At 45.3% G+C, this 26433-nt stretch overlaps 1 protein-coding gene and 1 long non-coding RNA gene across 3 annotated transcripts in view; both read left to right on the top strand.

Moving 5' to 3' along the window:
• The window catches only part of ZNF652 (zinc finger protein 652), a 70140-nt gene extending 60485 nt beyond the window's left edge, over nucleotides 1–9655 (top strand). For both annotated transcript variants that reach the window (XM_059047079.2, XM_067020746.1), the window contains one exon: nucleotides 323–9655. In XM_059047079.2, the coding sequence (XP_058903062.1) occupies nucleotides 323–834 (512 nt within the window). In that variant the 3' untranslated portion in view covers nucleotides 835–9655. The remainder of the gene's footprint in view (nucleotides 1–322) is intronic.
• Nucleotides 9656–11287: 1632 nt separating this feature from the next.
• Nucleotides 11288–16673, top strand: LOC136793207 (uncharacterized). The gene is made up of 2 exons (XR_010838184.1): nucleotides 11288–11392; nucleotides 16175–16673. It is a non-coding gene; the product is annotated as an uncharacterized lncRNA (long non-coding RNA).
• The last annotated feature ends 9760 nt before the right edge of the window (nucleotides 16674–26433 follow it).

Below are 26433 nucleotides of genomic sequence, written 5' to 3' on the forward strand. Positions count from 1 at the left end.
CATCTGTGGGCTTGGTTCCCTGGAACACAGGAAAGCCATTTGAACACTTCTTCCTGTAAGGATGTGGAAGATCACTACCATACAAGCCTTTTTTTTTTTTTTCCTCTTAACCAAGCCCAGATGGTAGGTTGTAAGTAACTTTTAGCTGTATCTGCTCTTTTTTGTTAAGTCCCAACTTTGGGGAACGCTTTCATGACTATTAGAATGTAATACGCCGTAAGGGAGAGGAGCGGTAACCTCCTTTTTTAGTATGAGGAATCGCTGGAGCACATACTTGCCACCTAGTGTGTTAATCCTGTTTTTGTGTCTGTGTTCGTCTCAGGAGAGAAACCCTTTATCTGTGAAATCTGTGGCAAAAGCTTCACCAGCCGCCCCAACATGAAGAGGCACCGCAGAACTCATACAGGCGAGAAGCCCTATCCGTGTGATGTGTGCGGCCAGCGGTTCCGCTTCTCCAACATGCTTAAGGCCCACAAGGAGAAGTGCTTTCGGGTGACCAGCCCCGTGAACGTGCCGCCTGCTGTCCAGATCCCACTCACAACCTCCCCGGCCACCCCAGTTCCTTCTGTGGGGAGCACCCCCACGACCCCCGCCCCTCCCAGCAGCATGAACCCCGTCAACACGCTAACCCCTCGGCCCATGCCCCACCCCTTCTCGCACCTTCACATCCACGCACACCCTCACCACCCACACCACCTTCCTATCCCCCCAGTCCCTCACCTCCCCCCACCTCCAGCTCTCTTTAAGAGTGAGCCTTTAAATAACAGGGGCCAGGGTGAGGACACCTTTCTGCGGCACCTGGCAGAGAAGAACAGTTCAGCCCAGCATCACTAACCTCCATCTCCTTAAAATGTGCTCTCCACGAGTTCCGTGCCCCGGTGTGAGTTTGCAGAGTGGGGGTCGGTGAGCGTTTCTGTAGCTGTCAGACTCTCCTCAGCCTCCACCAAGAGCTTTGTCGTTGTCTTGGTGAATCAGCACATCCGAGGGAGTGGACAAGAAGACCTTGAGCTCACGGAGGGAACTGTCGAACCAGGGAACCACCGAACTAAAGCCCAATTTGCTTGCATTTTCTGGTGACTTTTATAAATTTCAAATACTCAGACTTGTGGAATTTTATAATTTCGTATCAGCTGATGAGGTATGCTTGCTTTTATATCCTGGACTTCTCCTCAAAGAGGGGACAGGCCTGGTTTCCTTTGTACTAATCGGGAAGGCTGTGACATTAATCCAGAGCATTAATTGTATCACTGTGTATCGTAACATTCTTTGCAGCTTTTGGTGCTGGCTTCAGAGTTGAGCTAGCCATGTTTCACAGTATATCAAGCATTATAGAGAAAGACAGAAATTTTCTCCTTTGTGTAGCTCTCCTAATGCACTCTTTATTTTACTACAGAAATTATTTTAGAGTTTTTGTATAGACTTCTTTAGTAGTCTGTTTCTAAAATGAAATGTATTTCAATAAGCAGTGTAATTTTTTCAGTGTAGCTGGACCTATGTTGTGAAATAGAAAAAATTTTTATAATCATCAAAATGTGATTCTTAAAGATGCATATAACTTCTATAGTTCAAAGTTATTCTTACATCCGTACAACTCAAAGGTGCTTCAGAGACTAGATGTATCTGAAAGGGTCTCCAGACCAGGTTACTGCGAAAATGAGGTTTTGCTTTCGGAATTTGGCATAAGTCCTTGGTAGTTTTTTAATCTCTGCTTAACACTCGGGGGCCTGGTAGGCTCATGGACATGCTGTGTCCGCCATGTTTCGTTCGATTCAGTTAGCACGTTGTATGGAATGATTTTGCAGAGGGTTGAGCCTTTTCCAGGGAGGTCACCTGAAGCTGGCCTGTTTTGAAAATCTGAGTAAAGCTGTTCGCCGTCAAGAGGAGGAGGTGGCGGAGGCTGTTTCCTCTCAGTCACGTCTCGTTTCCCCCAGAAACGTGTTCAGGTTCAGCCTCTGTGGGACGACCAACTGAAGTCTCCTAATACACTGCTCACGTTAAGGTTGCTTTATTTTTCTAGAATTGTTACAAAAAGATAAAATAGTACACTAAAATCACAAACATGATGTTGCTGATAGTGACTGAGAAATTTGGATAAGAACACAAATTGGTTATGACTTTTAAAATGTCTCTTCTATCCATGGATGTAGTCACAACTTCGAGCTATTCTAACAGTTTAAATTGTGGTGAGAGAGAGAAAACGACGTTTTGCTGCCCAGCCCTCTGCAAGCGATGATGCGATAGCAGCCTTCTTGGTGATAAGGAGAGCCGCAAATGGGGCAGGTTTGAAAGAGTTTGGGTAACTTCTAAAGAGCATGGTCAATCAGGAGCTCATTATAAGAAAGGCTAAACAGAAGGGCTAACAGATTGGTTATATTTAACTGATCACATTTAGCCAGACTCAGTGTAGCTAAAAATTTTGTAATTTTTCATTCTCAGCGAACTGAGTTTCAAAGCAAGGTCTACTTTCTTTCTTTCTCTCTCTCTCTCTCATTTTTTTAATCTTGAAATTTCTTCATTTTTCTTTCCTCAAGGTTTTAAATCTTTGCCTGAATCAGAACCCTGACTTTTATTTATTTTTTATTTTTAATATTAAGTGTGCAGATAGACTTACAGCACTTTTCTGGCTGATTAGCTCTGTGGTAGGAAAACTGGAACTCTTTCCATTGAGGTTAAGTCCCTATTTTTAAAATATCGCATTCTCTGTTAGCTTTTTGGTTTAATATTTCCAGATTTTTTCCTTCTGATTACTGCCTTTGTCTTCTATAATGAGCATAGGAAAATTTGGGAATGAGGTGGAAAAGTGTCTCAAGACATACTTTTCCTGTTTTTGGATGTAACTTCTAAGGAATGTGGTTTTAAACATTTGTATACATTCTTTGAACACTCAAGTACCCAAACCAATAAGAAAAGTTAATTCCTTATTTTTGACTGTTATATCTTTAGTGGCTGCCTCCCCTTATTTACACAGTCTCCTTGGCATTCCATGACAAGTTTGTGGATATACACCTTTGTGTGGACATACCGTTATTTCATGTCCAAGCTTGTGATATTAAAATGATGTTTAAGATGTAAATTACAGCTTAGTTAATTGGTTATACCTTATTTTGTTCTAAATAAATTTACAATCTTGGGCAGCAGTTCTGAATTCTAGACTTGAGACCACTGAATCAACCATTTTATGAGGTGTACTATAATTACACACTGGAAAATTCAGGTAGTCATATTTGATTTTCCATTCAAGTGAATATAGCCATAAGAAAATATCTGCTACATAGGAAAACCAATATTAAGCAAATGATCACCACCACCCTTAACAGAAGCAAAGAAAGGATTATCTTTTTTAAAAAATCAGCATTGTCACACAATACAGTTCTTAGTGAAATGTATGGTGGAACAATCTGGAAACTTCCAATTTTTTTTCCCTCGATAAGCATACCCTCCCTGATTTGGGGTTTGTGGTCTTCGGGAAAACTGCTCAGAATATAATGACTCCTCATCAGTGTCATATTACATATGCCTAATGAAATGCATTAAGAATATTCATAACATTAATGCTTCTGAATAGAAGAACTGCAGAATTAAGCCTTAAACATATACGTGCATCAGGTTTAACACGCTTAAGACTCAAACTCAGGGTTAAAATTTTGATTGGGGTCCTTTACTAAAATAAAAGTTGCATTATATGGTGTGTTCCCTCCCACCTATATAGTACAGCACCCTGTGACTTCTTCAAAACTTATTAACTACTTGTTATCTGTTTATGAAAAAAAGAACTATGGAGGAGTTTGAGTTATCAGCCCTTATCTGTACTTAAAGTTTAAAGACAGCAAAGGCCACATTTCAGCATTATATGATACCAAGTTGAGGCCTGTTTCTCCTGACTTAGTTTTACTGTCTCCAAAGGCTTGTATCATTGCTAGAGTTAAGACTTACTTGAAAATTCCCAGGTTGAGTTGCTATTGCTTTTTATATTTTTTTTGCACTTTTCTTTTCTCATAGATTTATCATTCAAATATAAACTCTTCCTTAGCCTTAATGAAAGGCTGCTTGTTGCTTTCTCAAATTGAGCGGGGCAGGCTCATACTGAGTCAGATTTTACATTTGAATGAAGAAAATAAGGTGAACAGCTTAAAAGCGTATGGCTTCCTTTCCATGTATATTTGTGATTTGATCCTTATTTTTAGCAAGCAGGGAAGTCTCCACATAAAACTTTCCTACAGTAGTTCAAAGTAACCTTTGCAAATCAGTTACGTATACTTTTACAGTCTACCATTTTTACATTAACCGTTCTAAATAAATGACTGAGCGTGGACATTACCATAGTTGTACCATCTTTTTTAAAACTACGTTGGTTGAAAGTACCCTTTCTTGTGGTTAGAATGCTCCCTATAATTTGATTGTCCCTTGTATACTAACTGGAGGCAAAATACTCGGAAGAGATACGTGTAAACTTTTAATTTTCTACTTCTTGAAATTTTTTTCACTTTTTATGTTTTTTGAATGGATATGCTTGTTTAGCTTAATTTTTATTTCACTGGAAGTTTTAAATTTCAAGAAAATCAAGGAGAAATAGAAATCCATTGCAGATGTGTATATATATTTACCACATCTTGAAGATTTCCGTTAGTGAAACACAGAATGGTAGGTGGGGTTTTGAGGGGACTTCCCTGGTGGCGCAGTGGTTGAGAGTCCGCCTGCCGATGCAGGGGACGCGGGTTCGTGCCCCGGTCCGGGATGATCCCACGTGCCGTGGAGCGGCTGGGCCCGTGAGCCATGGCCGCTGAGCCTGCGCATCCAGAGCCTGTGCTCCGCAAAGGGAGAGGCCACAACAGTGAGAGGCCCGCGTACCGCAAAAAAAAAAAAAAAAAAAAAAAAAAAAGAGGAAAAAAGAAAAGAAAACTAAAGTTAGAGAAACCCATCTGTTTGAGCTACTGCATAGAAGAGACAACTTTTCGCTGATCCACATGATGAACATTTCGATGCTGTTCCAGACTGTATAGGAAGTATTTGATGAAAAAGGGATAAGTTACATTTAAGAATTTTATCAACTATCTCCCATTACAAAAATCAACTCACTTGGAATTCTTCAGACTATAAAATTGAGCAAGTAAATATTGGGTTTTAATTTTCATTTACCTAAACCAAGATAGGAAATTTCCCAAAAGATCATTTTTTTCAGGAATGAAAGGTCATTAGCCACTAGAGATACTGGCATTATTATGTACTAGCAACACCCTAGCTAACCTGCTTCTGTCATCTGTAGTGTTTATAACAAATAACAATGACCTTCCAACCCTGGACACTACCTCGATAAAGCAAACCAGAGATCCTCTCTACACTTTCTATGGAAGCCATAAAAGTTGCCATCAATATATCTACTTTCATAGTTCTGTACTTTTATACTCTCTAGACTTTTTATAGACTTTGTGATCAGATTTTTTTGTCTTAGAGGATAGGTTTTGCAAGATTCAAAGGAAAATCAAACTCCTTGGTTGTCCCAGCTTTGAAGCTTTAGCCTCAGTAAATTTGTTTAAAGAACTAGATAATGTACCACTTATCAAATTTTTCATTAAACTATTTTGCAGAATTGCATATCGGGAAAACAAACTTCTCTTTCTCCTTCCCTAAGTAGAAGCTATATTGTTGTAAGAAACTACTGACAAAGTGGATTTCCACCTTGTTAGACTCTGTGTATAACTTGATAATATATGTATTGTCATAATGTTCCTGGAGTTGTTTTTATTTCCTTAGGACAGATTAGTGAGTGTACATCTCTCACTAATCCTGTATTATCTCACTGCAGCTTCAGTCTCTCTCACTCTGTTCTTGAGTGCCTTCAAAAAGCCAGCATCATGGAACATCCTTTTCCTGATCTAAATCCTACCTCTGATTATTCGTCCTCCATGAGTATTGGAACTCACTCTTAATTCCAATTGATTTGTCTCTACAAACTAGCTCTAAAACCTTGGATGTGAATTTTTTTATGTATTTCTGTTTTGTTCCCCCAAAATCTAAAAGTTCCCACTTTTAGATTACATTTTAAACTTTTATTTATATCTTATTTCTTCACGTACTACATCTCTAGTGATGAAAGGTTTTATCCGTAACTCCTCATGTTCCTTTCTTTCACCAGAAAGTAGATGTTCCTTTCAAATTAAAGGTCACGGAGTATCTCCTTTGAACATCGTGTTCTCATCTTAGTCTTCCCGAATGCCTCCCCTTTCTGATTAAGGGATCTTGAATGCTGCTCTTGCTATGCCCTATTCTGACATGCTCTCTCTCTTCGAGAAACACTTTGCCAGGTTGTACCCATAATGTTATTTTAGTCAAATTAATTTAAAATTGCTCTCTGGGTTTATCAGAAGTCCTTTACTGATTTTTCATCTGCCTCTCTCATCCTTCTGTCCCTCAAAATCTTCCAGTTACGTTCTCTTTTACTTGTTCACATCTAATTAATTTTTAAAATATTGTTGATACGTAGTATACGAAGGATGTAATAAAAAAAGGAGGCTTCAGTGTGTTCTCCATGTGATACGAGCCACCTTACTGATAAAACATTGTAGCAATTGGCTCATCTTTCACAGTCAGAACTGCAGTGTGTGCTGTGTACAGGTCTCCTGCTCCCTTTCTCTCCTCCCAAACTGAAAACAAATAGAACTCATTAAAGTGAGGAAATTTGATGGCTTTTTTTTAAGTGAATGAAAGCTATTGAGTTGAGTATTTGGGCCTTAGTCGACATTTTTCCTTTCTGACTTAAAACGTCACGCCTCTTTCCTTAAAGTTAGTGATACTAATACCCATGTTTTCAAGGCTAACTAACAACCACATGAAGTGGGAGTCTAAGAAGGCAGCTGTTAATAAACTCTTGTTCCTTTTATCTGGCGACAGTATGTTATTGGTGGGATAGTGTAATATTGTGAGAGTGCTTATGTTTGGTAATGAATAAACTCAAGACATTTTGAAGATGTCACTGGCTGTTTGGAATGGGAATACTCGTTTACAAAATGCAAAAAGTAGATTTCTACAGAAGTAAGTAACAAGAGTTTCTTGTTGTGTGAAATCTTTTTGCTTTAGTATGCCTTGATAGTCCCCAAACCTAGAAGTTTGCCTCTTTTAGGTAGGAACTGGCTACCTAAAGTAACCACTTTGAATCTGTGGCTTTTCTCCTGGGAATCTCAGGCAGTACAGCAGTGGGGAGGGGGGGAGGGGGGGTGCTCACACCGGAGGGGCCACATCCCTGAGACAGACTCTTGGCTTGTTTCATGTCTTTGTATGTAGGAGACGTTTGACACAAGTATCAAAGGGCCTTTGCCCCTGAGAAGTGTCTCCTCCACTTTCTAGTTTCACACTATTTGAGCTTCCCTGGTGAGATCAGGGATGTTACAAATTACTTGAAAATGATTTGGGGGATGGGGCAAGAAGGGGTGGGAGCTGAATTTTGCTTACCTTTGGAAGGAAATCTGGAACTTGCATTGTTGGTTTTGATCAACCAAAGAGCCTGTCTCTATAGCGGATGTGCCAAAGAATCAAGTTGTTTCTAAATATCCAGCTCCTCGGAACAAACACAGCTTCCTTCTTACCTGACTTTTACAGGTGAAAAGGGACCGTGTGATCACAAGGCCAGAGACACCAACTCACATTCTGCATAGGACTTGAGGCTGCGTTTAATTGCATTCAAAAGTTGGTGGGAAATATTTTGTTCTTTTAGAAGCTCTAGCCTGTCCTAGAAATATCTTTTCTGTGCTTCTTTATTCAACTCATTAGACTTGTTCCAAAAGTGAAAAAGAAAGAAACTGTGTGGCATAGTTTTGGTGTTTACTGCTGCAGTTGTATCCCCAACCATATATATGCAGCCTCTGAAAATCAGATGAATTCTTCTCAATCTTCCATGAGTTTGAATGTGCCTCTTCCTCTTGACATGGACAGTATGAGTCCCCTCCACCAGCAGTACTGGCTTTGTCCACAAGGGAGCAACAAAATACTTTAGCTTCTTTATTCTCACCTTCTAAAGAAAGATCCCGCCTTTAAGTCTCTTATAGAATATTCTCTCTAGGCTCAATATTTCTTTCTAGATCTTGGTTTTTAAGACATTTTCCCTTATTACTAAGTGCTCAGCCTTCATGGTGGAAACAAAGGTTGATATGTGGGTCAGGCATCTGAATTAGCCTTTTTACATAATTGGTGCCAGAGATTGAAAGCCAGAACCTTCCCATGGGGGGATCCGTTGTGTGCTAAATGCAGAGCAGGAAGGCCACCCTCCCTACTTCTTTTCTCCCAAATCCCACCACCAGCGCAGGGCCATTACATCTCTGAGAAGGACAAGAGCGTCAGGGGTAACTCTGGAGTATGAATGAGGAAGTGCTTCTTACCTTCTCTGCTCCAAGCAGATGTCTGTTACACCCGGGACCAAGTCAGCGGGGTCCGCCCTGTGTCCTGACCTGTAGGGAGCCCCCTGCAGCAGCCACTCCTCCCCGTTAGAATTCAGTTTGTGTTCCCTCTGTGTCAGTTCCTTGTCTTAGGGCTCGAGCTAACCCTCATCAGCTCTCTGACCACAAGTTTTGTTTGTGTTCATAGCAGCACCTAAGAGGAAACACCAGACCCTAACTCTTTAGCCCGTAGAGCCAGGAGGCATTTGCACCTGGAATGGCCTTGAGAACAGATACCTGCCCGGCCCTTTTTCCCCAGCCAAGTCTGACCCTGAGCAATACAGACAGATAGAGGCATCCACTTGTAACCCCAGCACTTGGCGAAAAACAAAACTGAAGCTGTGATTGATAGGTTTAGGTGACAGGGGGCCAGGTGTAACTTGTTTGTCTTTATTTTTGTTTTCCCCAACAGTACTGAAATCACTTGCACTTTTCCTCATTTCTTAGAAAAGAAAAAATCCAGTTTGCTTGCCAGGAATTGTTCAGCGTTGGGTTTACAAAGCTTGTTGTTGAATGTTGAACATTTGTCCAAAGGAGTTTGACAAAACAGAAGCTGCTTTGGTCCCCGTTCTGCCTGCCAGGTCGTAAGGATTCAGGCCATGGAGCTGGGGTACTTGTGTCAAGTCCAGAAGAGGGCAGGGTCCCTCTCCTACCTCTGTGAGGATGCAATTGAAGGTGAAGTTGGACTCATGTAGGACAGGTACCTCTCATGCTGCAAAGAAGTTTAGAGGAGTCTTTCAGTTGGGGAGGTGACAGGTAATAGGACAGGATCTCGTAAGATGGGAAAGATACTGGGGAGAGGAGAGCTGCTTGGCCCCAGGGAACCGTAGTGAGGGGGAACCAAGCTTCCCTCCTGAGTCTCCAAACGTGCCCAGCTTCCCTGAGTCCTCTGTATTCCAGCATCCTGTCAGATCCCTCAATGTACTGATTTTTCCCCCCTTGTGTTAACTATACCAATATTATTTTTTTAGCAATGGAAATGCACTTTTTAATTTCAACTCAATCATGATTTTAAGTATAAAAAATTTATAGACTGTTAAAACTACTTTTTTGTGTATTTTTAACCACTTGATGTAGCATCGTTTATTTTATTCTTATGAGACTCTGGTACACGGTGTACCACTTCATGATATTTCTGAGATGCTGGGCCTTTGGATGTGTACGGTAACCAACTTAATGCTAATGTTCACAGTAAAAAAAAAAAAAAAAGAAAAAAAAAAGTAGTCATATCCATTGTGTGTATTTGTTCACTTCCTTTCTTCCTTCCTTATCCTCAGGTGACAGTCCTCATAATAGGCTGCCCAGCCCACCAATCCTGCTGACCTCTTTATGAAGGGTAACATGTTTTCGAGGCTGCTGGCCAAAGTTAGAGTGATTAGTTCTCTTTTATTCTGTGCTGCCTGGCTCAGTGCTGATTGGTTTCAGTAACACTCCTCTGTCTAGCTGAACGATAATCTGAACATATCCTAGAAAACAGTATTTGAAAGAAAGGATCATGATTGGGTTCTGAATCAGTTTGAAGAAAAAGAAGACAGATGGAAGGCGCTTACAAAGTACACTCAGTGAAAAGCAATGATTATAAAATGTGGTACTTGGATGAGGCTCCTTTTCCTTCCCCTATTCCCATTAATTCGTGCGCTCATTTGTTTACTCCACAAATGTTTATGGAGCGCCTAACATGTATTGGGCCCTGACCTGGCCACCGGGGGTTCAGCCGTGAGCAAGACACAGTCCCTGCTCTCACGGAGCCCGTGTTCCAGTGGAGGAAACCTGACAACAAACAAGTAAATAATTCTCCAACAGTGAGGCTTGCCCTCAGAGCTATTACTGTAGCCACTGGAGGATCAACTATTTTCTATGGAGCCTTTCAAGCTCAGGATCCACCCTGTTTTTTTCTGTCTAAGGATTCCAGTGAGGGAGTTAAGCACATAGAAAGGAAATCTTGTTCAAGGTTCCTTTTGTTTAAAACCTCTTAGAACGGAACAAAACTGCCCAAATCATAGAATTACCATTCTTATTCTCTATCATCTTGTAACTCTGACTAGATGCTGATGTTAACACACTTTTTTCATGAATATAAAGTAGATATTCCCCCTACCCCAGTGTATGCTAAATCAGTGGCTTTCAAACTTTGGCTGTGACCCATAGTGAGAAATGTATTTTCTCATTACTTGGCTGTCCAATATACATATCTATGAGTTTACTTATACAAGTGAATTAAAAATCCAAGAAAAATATCTTTGTGCTGCACTTTGATATTTTCTATTCTATTTTTAAGTGCTGATTGTGAACTACTAAATTAATTTTAAGACCCACTAAGCCCTACCTGCAGTTTGAAGAATCTTTTTCTAAAGCAGTGTATACGTGTATTATTTTATTCCAGCAGCAGCCTGAATTCAATTTCATAACAGAATCGGGTTGTTTTAACTGGATCTTCTAACATATTAAGTCTTACGTGTTTCTATTTCTGACTGGGTCCAAACTCTGAAGCTCCCTGCACAGATCAGCCATCTCTCATTCCCGTGCCCTGCAGCGGAGACAGGTCAAATCTTGGGCACACTGCAGTCAGTCCTATCTCCTGGGGCCTCTAACCCACTGCCCGCAAGATGATCCTCGATGAGTCACGCCTCCTTGTGTCCACACCCTTTTGTAGTCTGTCCTTGCCCCTCCTTCCATTAAACTCCCAGTAAGAAGTGTGGCCATTCTCAGCTCCCTTGAATCTGGGCCGGTCTTAGGAATTCTTTGACCAATAGCATGTGTGGAAATGATGTCGCAAGTCCTGGAGCCTTGTGCAGCTTCTGCCTTTAATTCTCTTGGAACGTGACTGAGGAAGCTCGGGTGAGACCACTGACTGATGAGAAACTGCGTGGAGAGAGAGGTGCCAGCTGTGTCCCTGTCAAGGTTCCAGGCACGCGGACCCTTCAGTTCAGCTGACGCTCCAACTAAACGCATGCTTCAGAGCCCAGGTAATGCCAACAGAATAACTGCCCAACCAACCCAAAGAATCACCAGAAATTATCTTTGTTAGAAACCACTAAGATTTGGGGTGGTTTGTTACACAGCAATGAGATAACTTGGAAACGCCCTCAGATTTAGATCTAACAGTTACTAAGAGCTTATGACTTTGCACAGTCCGTTACGCAAGAACTTTGGGGGGGCATATGACGAAGTAACAGTTTTAGCTCATGTGTAACCCTGCTACTTCTATTTCTAGTCCCTATTCAGCAACTGTGAACTTGAAGAGGAAGGAGGGTTTCCTCATGTCCACAGCTGATTTCATCAAGAACACCACCATTTCAGAATTCCCCTCCACCCAGACTTCTGGCCTGCTCTTCTGTGTTCCCAGCCTTATTCCTGAACCTCCTGGGTTAGGTACTGCCTGGGTTTAGAGCCCTCTGACTGGTATAGCTCAACCCCAGTCCCTGCACCTAAGGCATGGTAGCCCCTTACTTAGCTTCAGTCTTTGCAATGACATTGACCTTCCCAAGATGTTATCAGGGGAGACAGCGTAAGAGTTAGAAACACACAGGCTTGTTCACACACAAACTCGGGCTCGATCTTTTCTGCCCTAACCGTCACTTCTGTGGCTGCGAGTAAGTTATCTAACCACTCTGCGCCTGTTTCCACATCTGCAAGGGAGGATATTAATAGCAACTCCCTTAAGGTCACTGAGGATTGAATAAAGCCGTGCAGGTAAAATGTTCAGCTTGGTGTTTGCCAGGCAGCTCTAGGGTGGCCCCCACCTCCTGGTAGTCACACCCTGTGCAATCGGCTCGCCTTTAGTTGGGCTGGTTTCGCAACTTGCTTCTCAGGCATGGAGTATGACAGAAGTGCCGCAGTGTCGCTTCCAAGATTAGTTACAAAAAGACTCTTGGTCGTGGTCTCTACCTCTCCAATCACCAGCTGCCATGTCATGAAAATACTTAAGGCAGCCTGTGGAGGACTTGTCCAGGAACGGAAGCCTGCCAGCAACCCCATGAGTGAGCTTGGAAGTGGGCTCTCCAGCACAGTAGAGTCTAGAAGTGACTTAGGCCAAGCCAGTAGCTTGGTGACCCTGAGCCAGAGACACCTGTCTAAGCTGAGGTCAGATTCATGACGAACAAACTATGGAATGATACATGTTTGTTGTTTTAAGCTACTAAGTTTGGGGGTAATTTGTGCAGCAATAGAAAATTAATACGAAGTACAAATTTTATCTATTAGCAGATGGAGAGAACAATGATTGCAGTGGATGCTGTGGTGCGCTTCCCAGATTCTCCCCTCTTCAGGGTCGAGGCACTCATTCTCCCAGCTGCTCCAGAGCATTTGTGCTGACAGCTCTCAGCTGAGTCTCTCTCCAGGAATTGCTCTCAGCTGAAGACAGCCACCTGCCCCAAAGTCACACCTCCTCCCCTCCCCAAGGGCAGCCCACATCCAATGACTAGTTGGCACAGAGGTATAATGACCCGGACCTGTTGCCTCAAGGGGGAAATTCTGAAGAGCTGCCCTCTCCTGAGCTCCCATGAGATCAGCCGAGGCCTTTAATTGTGAATTCATCACAGTTCAACCCTGCCCAACTTGACCTCTGTCCAATCCTTCTTCTTTGAAGACTTTCCAAGTTTTGATTCTTGGGTACCTGACCTAATACAGCTGGTACCAGGATCGGCTAGGGGAAGCAGAGTCAAAAACGGGATTTTGTACCCTTGGTAGGCAGCTGGTGATGAAGACACCATCACTAGTGATAGGTGGGACAACTGTTCAACTGTCATCAGTGGTGACCCTGTAAAAGGGAATCCACTTCCGGGGCGGCGATATCACAGGCTTTTGAGGGGGGAGGGTACTAACTCTAAAGACAGTGGAATCTGAAAGTTGTCCACCATTGACGCATTAGGGAAAGATAATGAATGGCCAAGGGTGTTTAACCACCAACTGAAGGCAAGTGTGAAAGCCAGAGGGCCTTGTGTTGTTGAAAGTCCCCCTCATTTGTGATATTTGTTATGTAGCAATAGAAAAGTAAAACATGTGTGGGTACCTGGAAGCAGGGTACCATAACAAATTACCTAAAAAGGTAGATTGCCTTGAACTGACTTTTAGTAGAAATATGTACATGAAAGACAGTGCAGGTCAAAAGAACATGAGGACAATTTAGAGATCCTAAATTGCCTTAGAGGAAGCCTCAATCTCCATGAACAGATCGTTAATAGAAAGATGAACTTAAGACACTGACGGTAAGGGCTCAGACGGAAGTGAGGAATATGTTATTGGAACTGAAGGGAAGGTAACTCTTGTTATGTAGTGGCAGAAAGCTTAGCAGAATTGTGTCTAGCAGTTATGTGGAAAACAGAACTTATAAGCAAGGAATGTGGATATTTAGCAGAGATTTTCTAGGTTTCTGGTTTCTTTTTGCTGCTGATAGTAAAATACAAGAGGAGAGAAATAAATTAAGGGAAGAACTGTTAAAAGAAGCTGGGGCTTGATGACTGGGGAAATTCTCAGCCTATCCAGATTGCAAAAGATACTAAAATTCAGAAATGGCTGCCAAAAACTGACATAGAGAAAAGCCCTGGTATGTGGCTATACAACCTTTTGCAAGGCTTCAGAAAGATCCAAAAGCCAGTCACAAGAGATCAAGGAATGTATTAGTTTGCTAGGGCTGCCACAATGAAGTACCACAGACTTGGTGACTTAAACAACAAAAATGTATTGTCTCACAGTTCCCAAGGCTACAAAACCAAGATCAAGGTGTCAACAGGGTTGGTTCCTTCTGAAGACTGATCATCTATCTGTTCCATGCCTCTCTCCTAGCTTCTAGAGGGTTACTGGCAATCTCTGGAGTTCCGTGGCTCATAGAAGCATCACCCTGATCTCTACCTCCATCTTCTCATGGCATCTCCGTGTGTGTGTGTGTGTGTGTGTGTGTGTGTGTTTCCCCTTGTTATAAGGACACCAGTCATATTGGATTAAGGGTCCACCCTATTCCAGGTTGACTTCATCTTAATTGCCTCTGCAACAAACCCTATTTCCAAATAAGATCACATTCTGAGGTACTGGGGGTTAGGATTTCAAGGTACGAATTTTGGGAGGACACGATTCAATCTATATCAAGGTATTTGCCATAGATCTCAATCAAACCAGGGGTCCTCTAGGAAGCTTAGGGGTTATTGCGCCTTAGCCTTCTCAGCAGAAGCCAAATATAGCAGAGGGATTATTCCAGAAAGACATGTGGGAGAGACTTTTGTCTAATGAAGTGATTCCCTGTGCCATCAATGCAAAGCCCACAAGGTTCTTGAGAAACTTATACCCACAGGAAAAGAAAGACACAGAGTAGAAAATGAAAGAAGGCTTCTGGGTCCCCCAAATTTCACTGGCAGGAAGCAGTTTGATAAAAAGGTCTCAGCTACAAACATGTCCTGTCTTTCATGAAAAACGAAGAGGGGGGATCCAAGAGCCCAGAGGGCGGAGTCAAGAGCCATGAAGAGTTGTTCCCAGGCCTTGAAACCTAACAGAGTTTGCTTGACTAGATTTAACAGCTGCTTTGGACTGGTGATATTTCCCTCTTTCTGAACCAGAATACAACCATTGTCCTAAGCCTGTCCCACCATTGTGTGTTGGGGGGCATATAACTTATTGCTTTAGTTTCACAGGTCCCTAGATGGAGAGGAACTGTGCCCAGGAGCTGTACTTAGTGGCTGATACTCAGCGGATTCATCTGCACCTGACTTACATGATGAAACTTTATACTTTTGAGCTGATGATATTTAGATGAGATTTTGGATTTTGAATTGATGCTATAACAGGATGAGACCCTTGGGAACATTGGAAGGGGATGAGTGCATGTTGCGTTTAGAAGGGATGCGAATCTTTGGGGGCCACAGGGTAGACTGTAGAAGGCAGAATTCTAAAAATGGCCCTCCAAGATTCTATGCCCTAATCCATGGAACCTATTAATTATGTTATTAATTAATTATGTTATAATTAATTATGTTATAATCTGGCACAACTGACCTGACACCCTGAGCAGAAACCAGTCCAGCCTGCCCTACTCCTAACCTACATAATTGCATGATACTAAGTAGATGTTGTTTAGAACAGCTGTTTGTGGTCACTTGTTATGCAGCAATAGAAAACTAACTGCTTTGGCAGCATATAAGGAGAAACTCTCATCTCCTGCAGTCAGAAAGCAGAAAAGCTGAAGATCAGGTCCAGGACTTAAATATAAGAGTAGCAGAGCTCCAGATAAAGTTGAATTCTCATCCACTGCAAGTCTACTATGACAAGTTCAGGGGCCTGGTTGGGAAGGGGTGGAACCCTGAGATCTGTAATGGGGATATCTGAGTCCAAAGGGTCCCAGGTCTCCCTGAACCCTCTGGTACTGCAGAAGTGGTTCTCTCCTTCCTGGAAGAGACGAATTTCCCCCTCTTGCTTAAAGAGGATGCAGAGACCTCTGCCTTGCACACCTTGCTGAGTCTACTCCATCTCTCCTCCTGGCTACCAAACCAATAACTAGGGCCAAGCCACAACATAACCTAGCCAGGGAAGTGCTGGCCTTGCCAAAGGAAGACAAGGACTGCGCCCGTTGTCAATTTTTGCCTCTTCACTCCAAACATACCCTTCACTGCCTGCTCTGGAAGAATGGATCTGAGCCTTTTAAATACTTCTCCTTTGCCAGTTGGCAAAATGCTAAACTTCAGCACTAGAGGGCCATGGAGGACCTTTGCAGGAGAAAGGGGTTTTCCTTCCTAATTCTAGTGTGTCGTCACTCCTGGCAGGCTCCTGCAGCTCCTCCAGCTCCTGGCTTCTGCAGCATGGGCAGCTTCCCAACTGTCCAGTTCTGGTGCATGACAGTCAGCAGCACCTAGCGGCCAGCGGCATTTCCCAGCACTGCCCTCAGTGAGTTTCGTAGTGGACTGTCTCCAGTGACACACCTCCCCACGTATGGCTTCCCCAGGCATCCTGGAGGGCAGATTTTGGTGAGTTTGTGGGACAAACTTCCAGCAATTCCACCTGCTCATCACCACAGTGACTTTTCTGCCGTCCTCCGAGCCATGACCATATCCTCTCACCGAGATCCGGATCTCAGCCCCGGGATGGATGGCCTCTTCCTCGGGTGCTCCATCCCAGCATTAGCGGTAGTGACTCTTCCTTAGATCTGCTACTCCTATACTCTTTTGAGTTCTCTTCGTTTTTTACTAGCCAATCCTTTATTACTCCAATTCCCTATTATACTTCATCATTCTACATATTGAACTTTTCCTGTCCAAATTACAATGTGGTTTCTGTCTCCTCCTTGGATTCTGACTCATTCAGGCTCCGTATTCTGAAGTTGCAGGACCTAGCCCAGCATGCACTGAGAGAAGCCAGGACAGTATTATGGGACTAGATCAAGGGATATAGGGCGGTGTAAGGTTGGATAGGTGACAGTTTATGGATATGGGAGCATTCTGATAATGGACCCTAGCAAAGATCCCAGGAGATGGTGCTAATACACTGCTAAGATGGCTGTTGGAAATTGAGAGAAAAAAAAAAAAATGGCCTACACTAAGAGAAGGAGAAAAGTTAAAATTGCTATGGAAGGCTCAGAGAAGTGAGAGTGCTGGAGCGGCTATACTATGAAGAGCTAGAAAATTCAACAGCTGACTATATTCCCCAGGAGGGCCTGAAGGACACCCCTTTTACCAAAAGGATTAGAAATCTCTGGTAAGGGACACCATCATCAGTGAGAAGCTCCATGTGTCTGTCCTCTGCATACCAGAGCTGATGGTACAGAGCTAGACTCCCTAATAGCAATAAGGATGGTAGCATCCGTACATAATTGAGGCAGATGGTAGCACTTAAACATCAGAGGCAAGGTGGATTCAAGTATAATGAGTGGCTGTGTCAGATTTGGGGGGCATGGTGTAGCTGACCTACAGAGAGCTATGGAGGTGATTAACAGAACATGGCAGGAACGACAGTCTCCATTATATCCTTGCTAAATTCACCAATGTGGCCTTTGCAAAAAACAGACAGGACCTAGGGGATTAAAATGGACCACGGCAGACTTCCCTGGCGGTCCAGTGGTTAAGACTCCACGCTCCCAGTGCGGGGGGCTCGGTTCAATCCCTGGTTGGGGCAGATCCCACATGCTGCGTGGCACAGCAGAAAAGGAAAAAAAAAAAAAAAGGACCACTGCAAACTCAACAAATGGTAGCCCCATTGAAACTGCTGTGCCAGATGTAGTATCTTTGCTAAAGGTAATTAACCCAGCCTCAGGTACATGGTTTACAGCCATTGATCTAGTGAATACTTTCTTTTCCATCCCTGTCAAGGAGAAGCAGAAAAAATTTACATTCACTTTAGATGGATACATGTATATACTATGGCCTTATTCCTGCTACCCTCCACCTGTGTCCTCTCTCCTGCCCTCTGATATAATATAGTCCAAGGAGACCTGGACATCCTGAATAGCATCACATGGATACACTACATTGATGACATTACATTAATCAGACTGGAGGGGCAAGAAGTGGCAAGTATTTTGGAGGCTTTGCTAAGACATGTTTACGCTAGAGGGTAGAAAATAATCCCTAAGAAGATTCTAGGGCCTGCCACATCAGTGAAATGTTTAGGGGTCCAGTGATCTAGGGCATCCATGAGAAAGGACAAATGATTTCATCTTGCACCTCCCAACTCAAAGAAAAAAGTACAATGCCTTGTGGGCCTCTATGGGTTCTGGAGACGTCTTTCCGCACTTGGCAATGCTGCTTCAACTCATCTAAATGATGGCACAAAGGGATGCCAACTTTGAGCAGAGTCCAGAGTTAAAAGAGTTCTTCAGCAGGTCCAGGCCACGGTGCAAGCTGGCCTACCACTTCGCAGATGAGGGCCGTACAACTGTGGCATTAGAGGCATCCGTGAAGAAATTATGTGGAGTTTATAGCAAAGCCCAAATAGGAGAATTATGTAGACACATGGGTTCTGGAGCAGGTCTATTCTATTTGCATAAGATCATTATAAACTTTTTGCAGAACAGCTTCTGGAATGCCACTGGACCCTGGTATAAACAGAACACCTGACCACGGCCATCAGTGTTCATGCAGCCAGAACTTCCTATCATGAGCTCGAGTCTGTCAGACTCATCAGTTGAACTTGAGCAAAGACAGAGGGCACAAGTAAGACGTACAAGTAAGCTACACAAGCACGTGGCCCAGACCCCCATGTCTCCCAGCACGCAGGTACCTCTCCACTAGTTATCCATGTTTGGTGGCTACATGGGAGCGGGGAGGGGCACTTTATGATCATCCGAAGGAAGAGGGGGAAAAAAGGAGAGCTTGGTTCACAAATGGGTTGGCTTGCTGGACACACGCCGGGAACAGACTCGTGCTGCACTGCAACCCTCTCTGGGTCGTCCCAAGGAACAGCAGTGAGGGAGGATCCTCCCGTGGGCAGAGCTTCGGCGGAGCATGCAGACATCCACTGCATGTGGAAAGACAAGCAGCCTGAGGTAAGAACATACCAGAAACACGCACAGGGGCAAATGGTCTGACTAGCTGTCCAGGGGCTTGAGAAATAAAGTTTGCAAGATCAGGGACAAGGAAGCATGGTAAAGAGATATGCAGAATGACTTATGGGAATGGGCATGAAGTGTCTACACTACACATGCCAAGTAGACCAAATAACTGGGCCAGTTGACATTAGCCAGTCTCCGTCATTGGTCAACCCAGCGCTCACTCAATGCGTACATGAATGGAGATCCATGAGAGCAGGGAATGAAAGTTATAACTGGCCCAACTAGCACGGACTCCCACTCACCAAGATTCACCTAGCTACTGCCAACCAACCTGCCACTAAGAGGCCAATGCCATGGTCCTGATATGGCACCACCATTCCTCAAAGAAATCAACTAGCCACTTGGTAACAAGCCGGCCACACTGGATCCCTTCCACTCTGGATGAAGCAAGACTTGACTGTAATCAGCACATATTCTGGGTATGGGTTTGCCTTTCCTGCCACAGAGACGGTGATAGTTAGTTCTAGTTAGTTCTCTGTGTCAACTTGACTAGGCTATAACACCCTTATTCAATCAAACACCAATTCAATCTAGGTTTTGCTGTGATGGCAGTTAACATCTACAGTCTGTTGACTTTAAGTAAAGGAGATTATCCTCGATAATTTGGGTGGGCCTCATCTAATCAGTTGAAAGGCCTTAAACTCAACGTGAGATTTCCCTGAGGAGGAAGAAATTCCACCGTGGACTGCAGTATCAGCCCCTGCCTGAGAGTTTCAGCCTGCTGGCCTGCCTAATAAATTTTGGACATATCTAGCTAGCCCCCCACAATTGTATAAGCCAGTTCCTTGCAATAAGTCTCTATAGCTATAGATAGATACAGATGTATCTCCTACTGGTTCTGTCCCTCTGGTAGAGCCCTGGCTGATATAGGGCCTGCTGCAGCATCACTATCTGAGGGCTTGCTTTTAAGAAAAACAGAAGCATGGGAGTGGACAGGAAACTTCCGGCTCCCAAATCACCAGTTTCCAGGGAACCCAACTCAAGGCCACAGCTCACCTGTCCCAAGCACCCGTTGTGTGGCAGCCATTAATGTGGACTTGATGTTAAATACACGACAAGGAAGAAAACTATTCAGGATCACAACTCTCCAGGCTAATAATCATAGATGGTGGCAAATCACATTTTGTAATGTTGTCAGTGGATGACAGGAAGGGTAACCGGGGAGTGTGGCCAGCCTGAGTGGGTGGGAACAGATTCATCCAAAGAAGACTTTCATCGAAAAGTCTCCCCCTTGAGAAATGGGCAGGTGCTGATGTTGGGTGAAGTCAGGGGTCTCTGCAGGATGAATGCAGCATGGCCCCCTGCAGTCCCTCACGTGTGAAGTGACCGGCTCAAGCCCTGAAAGGGGTCAGAAGCAGAGTAATGAGAGGTTGACCAGTCAGAGTAATGCGAGGTGCTCCGCTGGAGTCAGGAGTATTGAACTGAAAAATGAGAACAGTCAGCATTCAGCATTTGGAAATTACTTTCCTTGCTTTCTGGTTGTGACTTTGTAAAAATCAGTTTAGGAAGCCACTGAGCTGCCTTGACTGATGCACTGGTTTCACAGCTGGGTTTGTCTTCGTCTCATGCTGGGCCCAGGTGAGAGGACATTCATTTCCGTAGGCCAGCCCAGCGGAGGATAAAAATCAGGGAACTCATTGGGGAAATGCCAGCCCAACGTGGGCCTAGAACCACAGAACTTTTCAAAAACAGGAATGCAGGCAGGCCGAGGTAAATGACAGTGGCTTCGGTTAGCAAATAATATCCCAGACAATCTCAGACCACAAAACAGTGCTCACCGTGGAAAGCTATAAAATTAGAACTTCAAACATTAGCTAGTTACCAAATTAAGACTCTTTTATTTACCTTCCTCACCCTCAGGGAGCCACATCTTTCTGCCCAGGTCGGCACCACAAGGAGAATGAACAGGATGAGGTACTGCGGGATGATGTGACGTGTTTGGGTTGGGTCTATGAAGACCCACACCCGCTGTCTTGAGTGAAAAGAACAGGGCCCTTTTCAAAGGATTTGGTTTTTTCCACCTCTTTGTGATCCAAGTTACCAGACCGTACGGAAGGGTCAAGGAGAGAGCTGGGGACTTCAGCTCAGGAGATCAACGGTGGAGCATCTGAAACCTCCACTGTACTCGGGGACCCATTCTAGTGAATCCAGAGAGCAGCGCCATCAGTTGAATCACAGCTTGTGGGCCTCACAGGAGAGCAGGATCCATCAAGGCTGCCTGACCGGCAACTGGCAGAACTGTCTCTAGCCCCTCTGCCTCCTCCACCTTCCTCCAGACCAGCCCTGTCACCGCCACCCGGCCCCTCTGCCTGGCCCTGATCTCTCACACACACACACACACACACACACACACACACACACACACACACACACCCCACCCCGCCCACCGCGCGCGCGTGCTCACGCAGGCCTGGGCCCCAGGCGCAGGCTCTCCTCCTCCACTTTCACTTCTGTGTTCCAGACTGATGGGCAGGACAGTCACGAGGAGACAGTTTTCCACGTGACAGGGGATAAAGTTAGCCCGGTGGGCTTCCGTTTCAAGAGTCTGAGTTCCCTGGGTCTAAACTCCATGTTTCACAGTGCTTGGAGTCTCAGCCCTCATTTTACAGGTGAGGAAACTGATTCCTGGAGAGAAGTGACCAGTCAAGGCCACACTGCAAGCTCCTGGAAGAGCTGAGGCTGCATCCTTCAGGAAGTCAGTCCTAGGAGCTCCTTGTAGCACTCCTTTCTCATCCTTACACTTGCATGTTGGTATCTCTCCTATTTCAGTCTTTCAAAATAATATAAAAATTCTAATTCATTCATATTTTAAAGGAGGGGAAGCAATATAGAGATCAATCCAAAAAACAGCAGTAGGTTCCAGCTTCATTTTTACCGGACAGTCATTCTATAATCGCGTGTTTAAAGCAGCACTTTGCCATTCTGAGTTGGCTTTGTCTTATGCTGAGACATTTGCATCCCCTGAGCACCCCGTGCCAGATAGCAGGGACCAAGGAGTCTGGGAAATAGTTTCTTCACTAGTGGATAAGCCACACTCAGATAATCAAGAATCAAATGCTCAGATTCACCAGGCTATCCTTGTGGTGTCTACGAGTGGAGAGAGAAATGCAAACTACGTCCCCTCTCCTGGACTAGGATAAATGGAACACTAGACCCTGGTTCCCGTCCAGGCGATGCCAAGATTTTAAAGGGTTCAAATCCCCACTGCTGCTGCCAGCTCGGTCTGTCTGTCTGCGAGGCTGTCTCTCCTTTCCTCCCTCAATGGTCCAGGCAGCTCTGGTCTTGCTGATGGATTCTGGGTCAAGGCTGAACATAATAATGGCCTTTTCCAGACTGCTGCATCAGTGCCCCATTTCAGGCAGCTGGGAATTCAGGTCTCCTGCTTCCCCAGCAAGTTATCTCAAGATGACAGAAACACTGACCATGTATGCAAAGAGCACCAACCTAGAAAACAGGTGTCTAGTCCTAACTCCAGCCTCTATCACAACCCACCTTTCTGGGCCAACCATTCACCCTTCAAAACCCAGCTCAAGCACCACTTCCTCTGTGTGTGGTCCTACCGTGAGCTCCTGAGGGAGGAGAACTGTCTTGATCATCTCATCTTTCAAGATACTCAATATACAAATAAGTAATTATGGAATTTCTCCAGAATGAGAGGGTGGTCTTGAAGATAGGTTCCTTATTTAAGAGTCTGTGATGACCCCAATCTGACTTCCAGGATTGGGCCCTAGTCCCTGAGAGGCACAGAGAGGTGAAAGACCTAGGTAGGATTCCTAAACCCACAGACCAAGTGTGAACGATCCAAGTGTTCCAACCTAGTTAGTCTCTGAGAAGTTACATGGATACATCATGTACACAGGCATGACAAAGATCTGGAGGTTAGACATGCCTCTCTTATTTCTGTGGGCATAGATCAGTCATCTGTGGGCATGAGGTCTATCATCACAGTGTGGGATGACATGGTGTTTCTCTAATAGGTGAGAAAATGGAGTGGTTCCCCAAGGGAATGGGGATGGAAAGAGAAATGTCTAGAGGGGTTGAGTGATTTGCTGAACCACACATATGTTGAGGAGTGATCCAGATTCTCAGCTGACATTCTCAGTTTCCCCTCTGGGTTTTCCTGACAAAAGAAAGTCTTGACCAGGCTAAGGTTTGCAATCAACGCAGCGGACACAGCTGGCCATTTCCTTTCTGAACTGTTTAGGGGCAGGGCAGGGATCTAGGAAGAGCTACTTTTGAAGTGGGACTTATATGCCAAGGGTCCTCCTTGATGTGGTTTGAAACACTGCCATGGTATGTTTCGATAATGGCTAAATTAGCCCTCCATAAAGACTGAGAATGAAGGGATGTCTAAATATCACTCTGGGACACAGTTTGAGAATTGCCTGTGGGTAGAATGGAAGAACCCCATCAAGAGGTACAAGATAATAGAAAAATCAAATCTACCTCCCATCCCCACTTTCCCAGTTCTGGGCATTTTTTAAAGGTAGAGAAAACACAGGCAGTCAAAGGTCAAATCAGGTCTCTGGGCATCTCCACCCCTTCCAGGTGCCAGAGAAGAAAATGCCATTGTGCGTGTGTGCTGGGGGGAGAGGGGGCCTGGGGGTGTTGGAAGGCCCACTGCTGCCAGGCTGCAAACGGCCAGCAAGGTTGTGCAGGTGATTTGTGGAGCTAGTGGGTGAGACCTTATAACACTCTGGGCCCCTGGAGGCACGCTTTTGTTAGACACCTTTCATTTTCTGGCATTTCACTAATTTAGCCAAACCACTCCTGGCAAAAAGTCTGACTGTCCTTAGCCCCAGGGTGGGTTTGATTTCATTTAAGGTAGGTAGGAGAGTGTTGGGAGAAAGGGCCCTGGGCTGGGCGACGAAAACGTAGGCCCTAATCCCGGCTGGGCAGTAACTTACCTTGGGACGTTGACCTTGAACAAGTCAACCCCCTTTTCTGGGCCTCTGTTTCCCCAGCAGTAAAACGCACGGGGTTAACCTTAGGCTCGCTCCACCCCGCTCCACCATGGGACGCCATCCTACAGTTAGTTCTACGATTGGCTCGTGACTCGACTCCGGGTATCGGAGGCGGGGGCCCAGCGTACGTTGTTTGAGCCCCAAAGTTGCCAACTCAAGTTGAGCAAGTGTCCTGAGGTGACCAAGGGGGCCAGCGAGGGGCCGTGCGCCCTACAACCGCGAGCTGCCGCCCGGCGCCCCGGGAGCGCCACGTGTGGCCGCGAAGGGCGTCGGCTCCCCGGCCCGAGAAGCGACGCTCCCGGCGGCCGCACCCGTCCCGGAACGTGGCGCCAACGGAGGCGTGGCGGCGGCCAGGAGGCCGCTGCCCTCCCGAGCCCGACGCCGGCCCTGCCGCCGGCCCTGCCGCGGGCCAACTCTTCCTTCCTGGACGTGACACGCTCCGCACTCCCGCGACCGCGAACCAGGAAGTGCAGGGGACGCCCGGCAGGCGCGGGGCGGGGAGGAGGGGGGAGCAGGAGGGGGCGGCCATGGCAACGGGTGGGGGCCGGGAGGGGACGTGTGTGCAAAGCTGCTCTCTCCAAGTGTCGCTGCGCGGCCTCCGTTCACCGCCCCCGCCGTCTGAATAGCTGTTCTGTCTCCGCGGATCCCCTCGTCGGCCGCTGATTGTTTAACTCCCAGACTGGCTGGCTCTGTTGAATTTCCAGACGCCTCTTTGGGACCGGTCCTGGAGGGGGGGGCGGGGGGCGGGATATTTTTCGGAAAAAGCCGGGCACAAATAATCTTGCCTCTGCTGGCCTCTCTTTTGATCCTCATGCCATCTGGGCCTGCGACTCGGCGGGACCAGTAACCCCCTTTTACAGCTGGCAAAACTGAGGGGCGAAGACACTTAGCCAAAAGCGCATCGCGAGATAACAGCTAACGGAAACGAGAGAATCCCTATCCCTCCCTTGTCAGCGCCCACAGTGAAGCTCTGGAAAGCCCTCCGTTGCAGGGCTCAGAATTGGACAGGCCAATCTCCCTCTTTTTCTGCCTGCATCCCCTGATGAGGGAATGGCAGGCTTCAAGGATGTAAGCCAGAAGGGAGGCAGGACCTAGGTCCTGGACCCTGTTTGGGGCTCCCTGGCTTCCTTTTACTGGATGGCTCCACTTTCCCCCTCCCAGTCTCCACCTTTCCTGGCTTCACTCCATCAGGGTGGGAGGCTAAGGACCACTCCTATGTTCTCATTAATAAATCTGATTAAAGACCACTTGAGTGTTCTAACTTGTGGAACTTGAGCAAGCTCCTTCCCATTATGGGCCTCAGTTTTCCAATCTATATAAGGACTCTATTAACCCCTAAGAAATTTTCCAGCACTAATATTCCAGGATTCTAATTCAGATACTTTCTCTGCAGGCAATAGCCTGCTGTAAGGAATTAACTTTTCTTCCTTTTCTCCATATCATAATTATACTTATCTCCCCAGCACCTGTGCACACAGTAGCACTCAATAAAAGGTATAATAATAAAAGTAAGTATAAACGTATATCTTTGCCTGTCCCCTCTCTCCTAACAAATTCCTAACGATGACCAAAGAAAAAAATAAGTGGGTTTATCAACTCTCTCCAAATATCTCTGCAATCACCTTGCATGATGAGACGCTGACAGCCACCTCCTGAGGCTGGTGGGGCAGCAGAAATATTTCAGTTCAGAAGCTGGGTTTGAATTTGATCTCTGCCCCTCCCTTACTGCCTCTGGCACATAGCCTCTTTGAACCCTTGGCGTCTTAGGTGTTCCCTGGCCTGTGGGTATATCAGAAACAACGGCTCCCATTTTACAGGTGACAAAACCAAAGAAGTGAAGTGACTTGGCCAAGAGCATACCACAAAATACAAGATGGCAGATACAAGATCATTTCCTCATTTGCTCAGTGAAGACAATAATAATGCCTGTTTTACAGGATTGAAGGAAGCTCAGCTGGACTAGAGGGGAAGGCTGTCTATAAGCCGTTAAACTGCTAGTTGTTGGATGCTGCGGTGGTAGCAGTAACACTGTGGCCTGGCGTGGGGCTATGAGAAGCTTTCTTACCTTAGACATTTGCATCTGGTCCATAAATAGGGCTGGGCATAGGCACTGGACTCAGAGGATGAGCAAGACAAGTGCTGGAGGTAGAAGACAGGCAAGTACGAGAGCACAGAACCTCAAGGCGGTTTTCAAGAAGTGCACAGCCCCACAGGGCATGTAAACAGCACCTCCCCTCCCAGTGTTTTGGGTTAGTTTGTTCTGTTTTTTTGTTTGTTTTGTTTTACCATCTCTGCCATCATGAGCAGCTCCCTTAAGGGAAATAGGCACAGTTCAGGACCTGCCACCCTTCACCCAGCTTGGGTGCCACACCTAAGGGACATGTCAGTTGGGTGACTCCCCTGTCACCTTTTCTTGAGGTCTCCAAAAACCTTTTCCCAAAAACCTCGGGAACAAGTTTGCTGGCTTTCCTTGTGGTTCAGCTTCAACCTGCAGTTGGAAACACAGCAGGTGGTC

This window comes from Kogia breviceps, chromosome 19, assembly GCF_026419965.1.
Source record: "Kogia breviceps isolate mKogBre1 chromosome 19, mKogBre1 haplotype 1, whole genome shotgun sequence".
Taxonomy (NCBI): Eukaryota; Metazoa; Chordata; class Mammalia; order Artiodactyla; family Physeteridae; genus Kogia; species Kogia breviceps.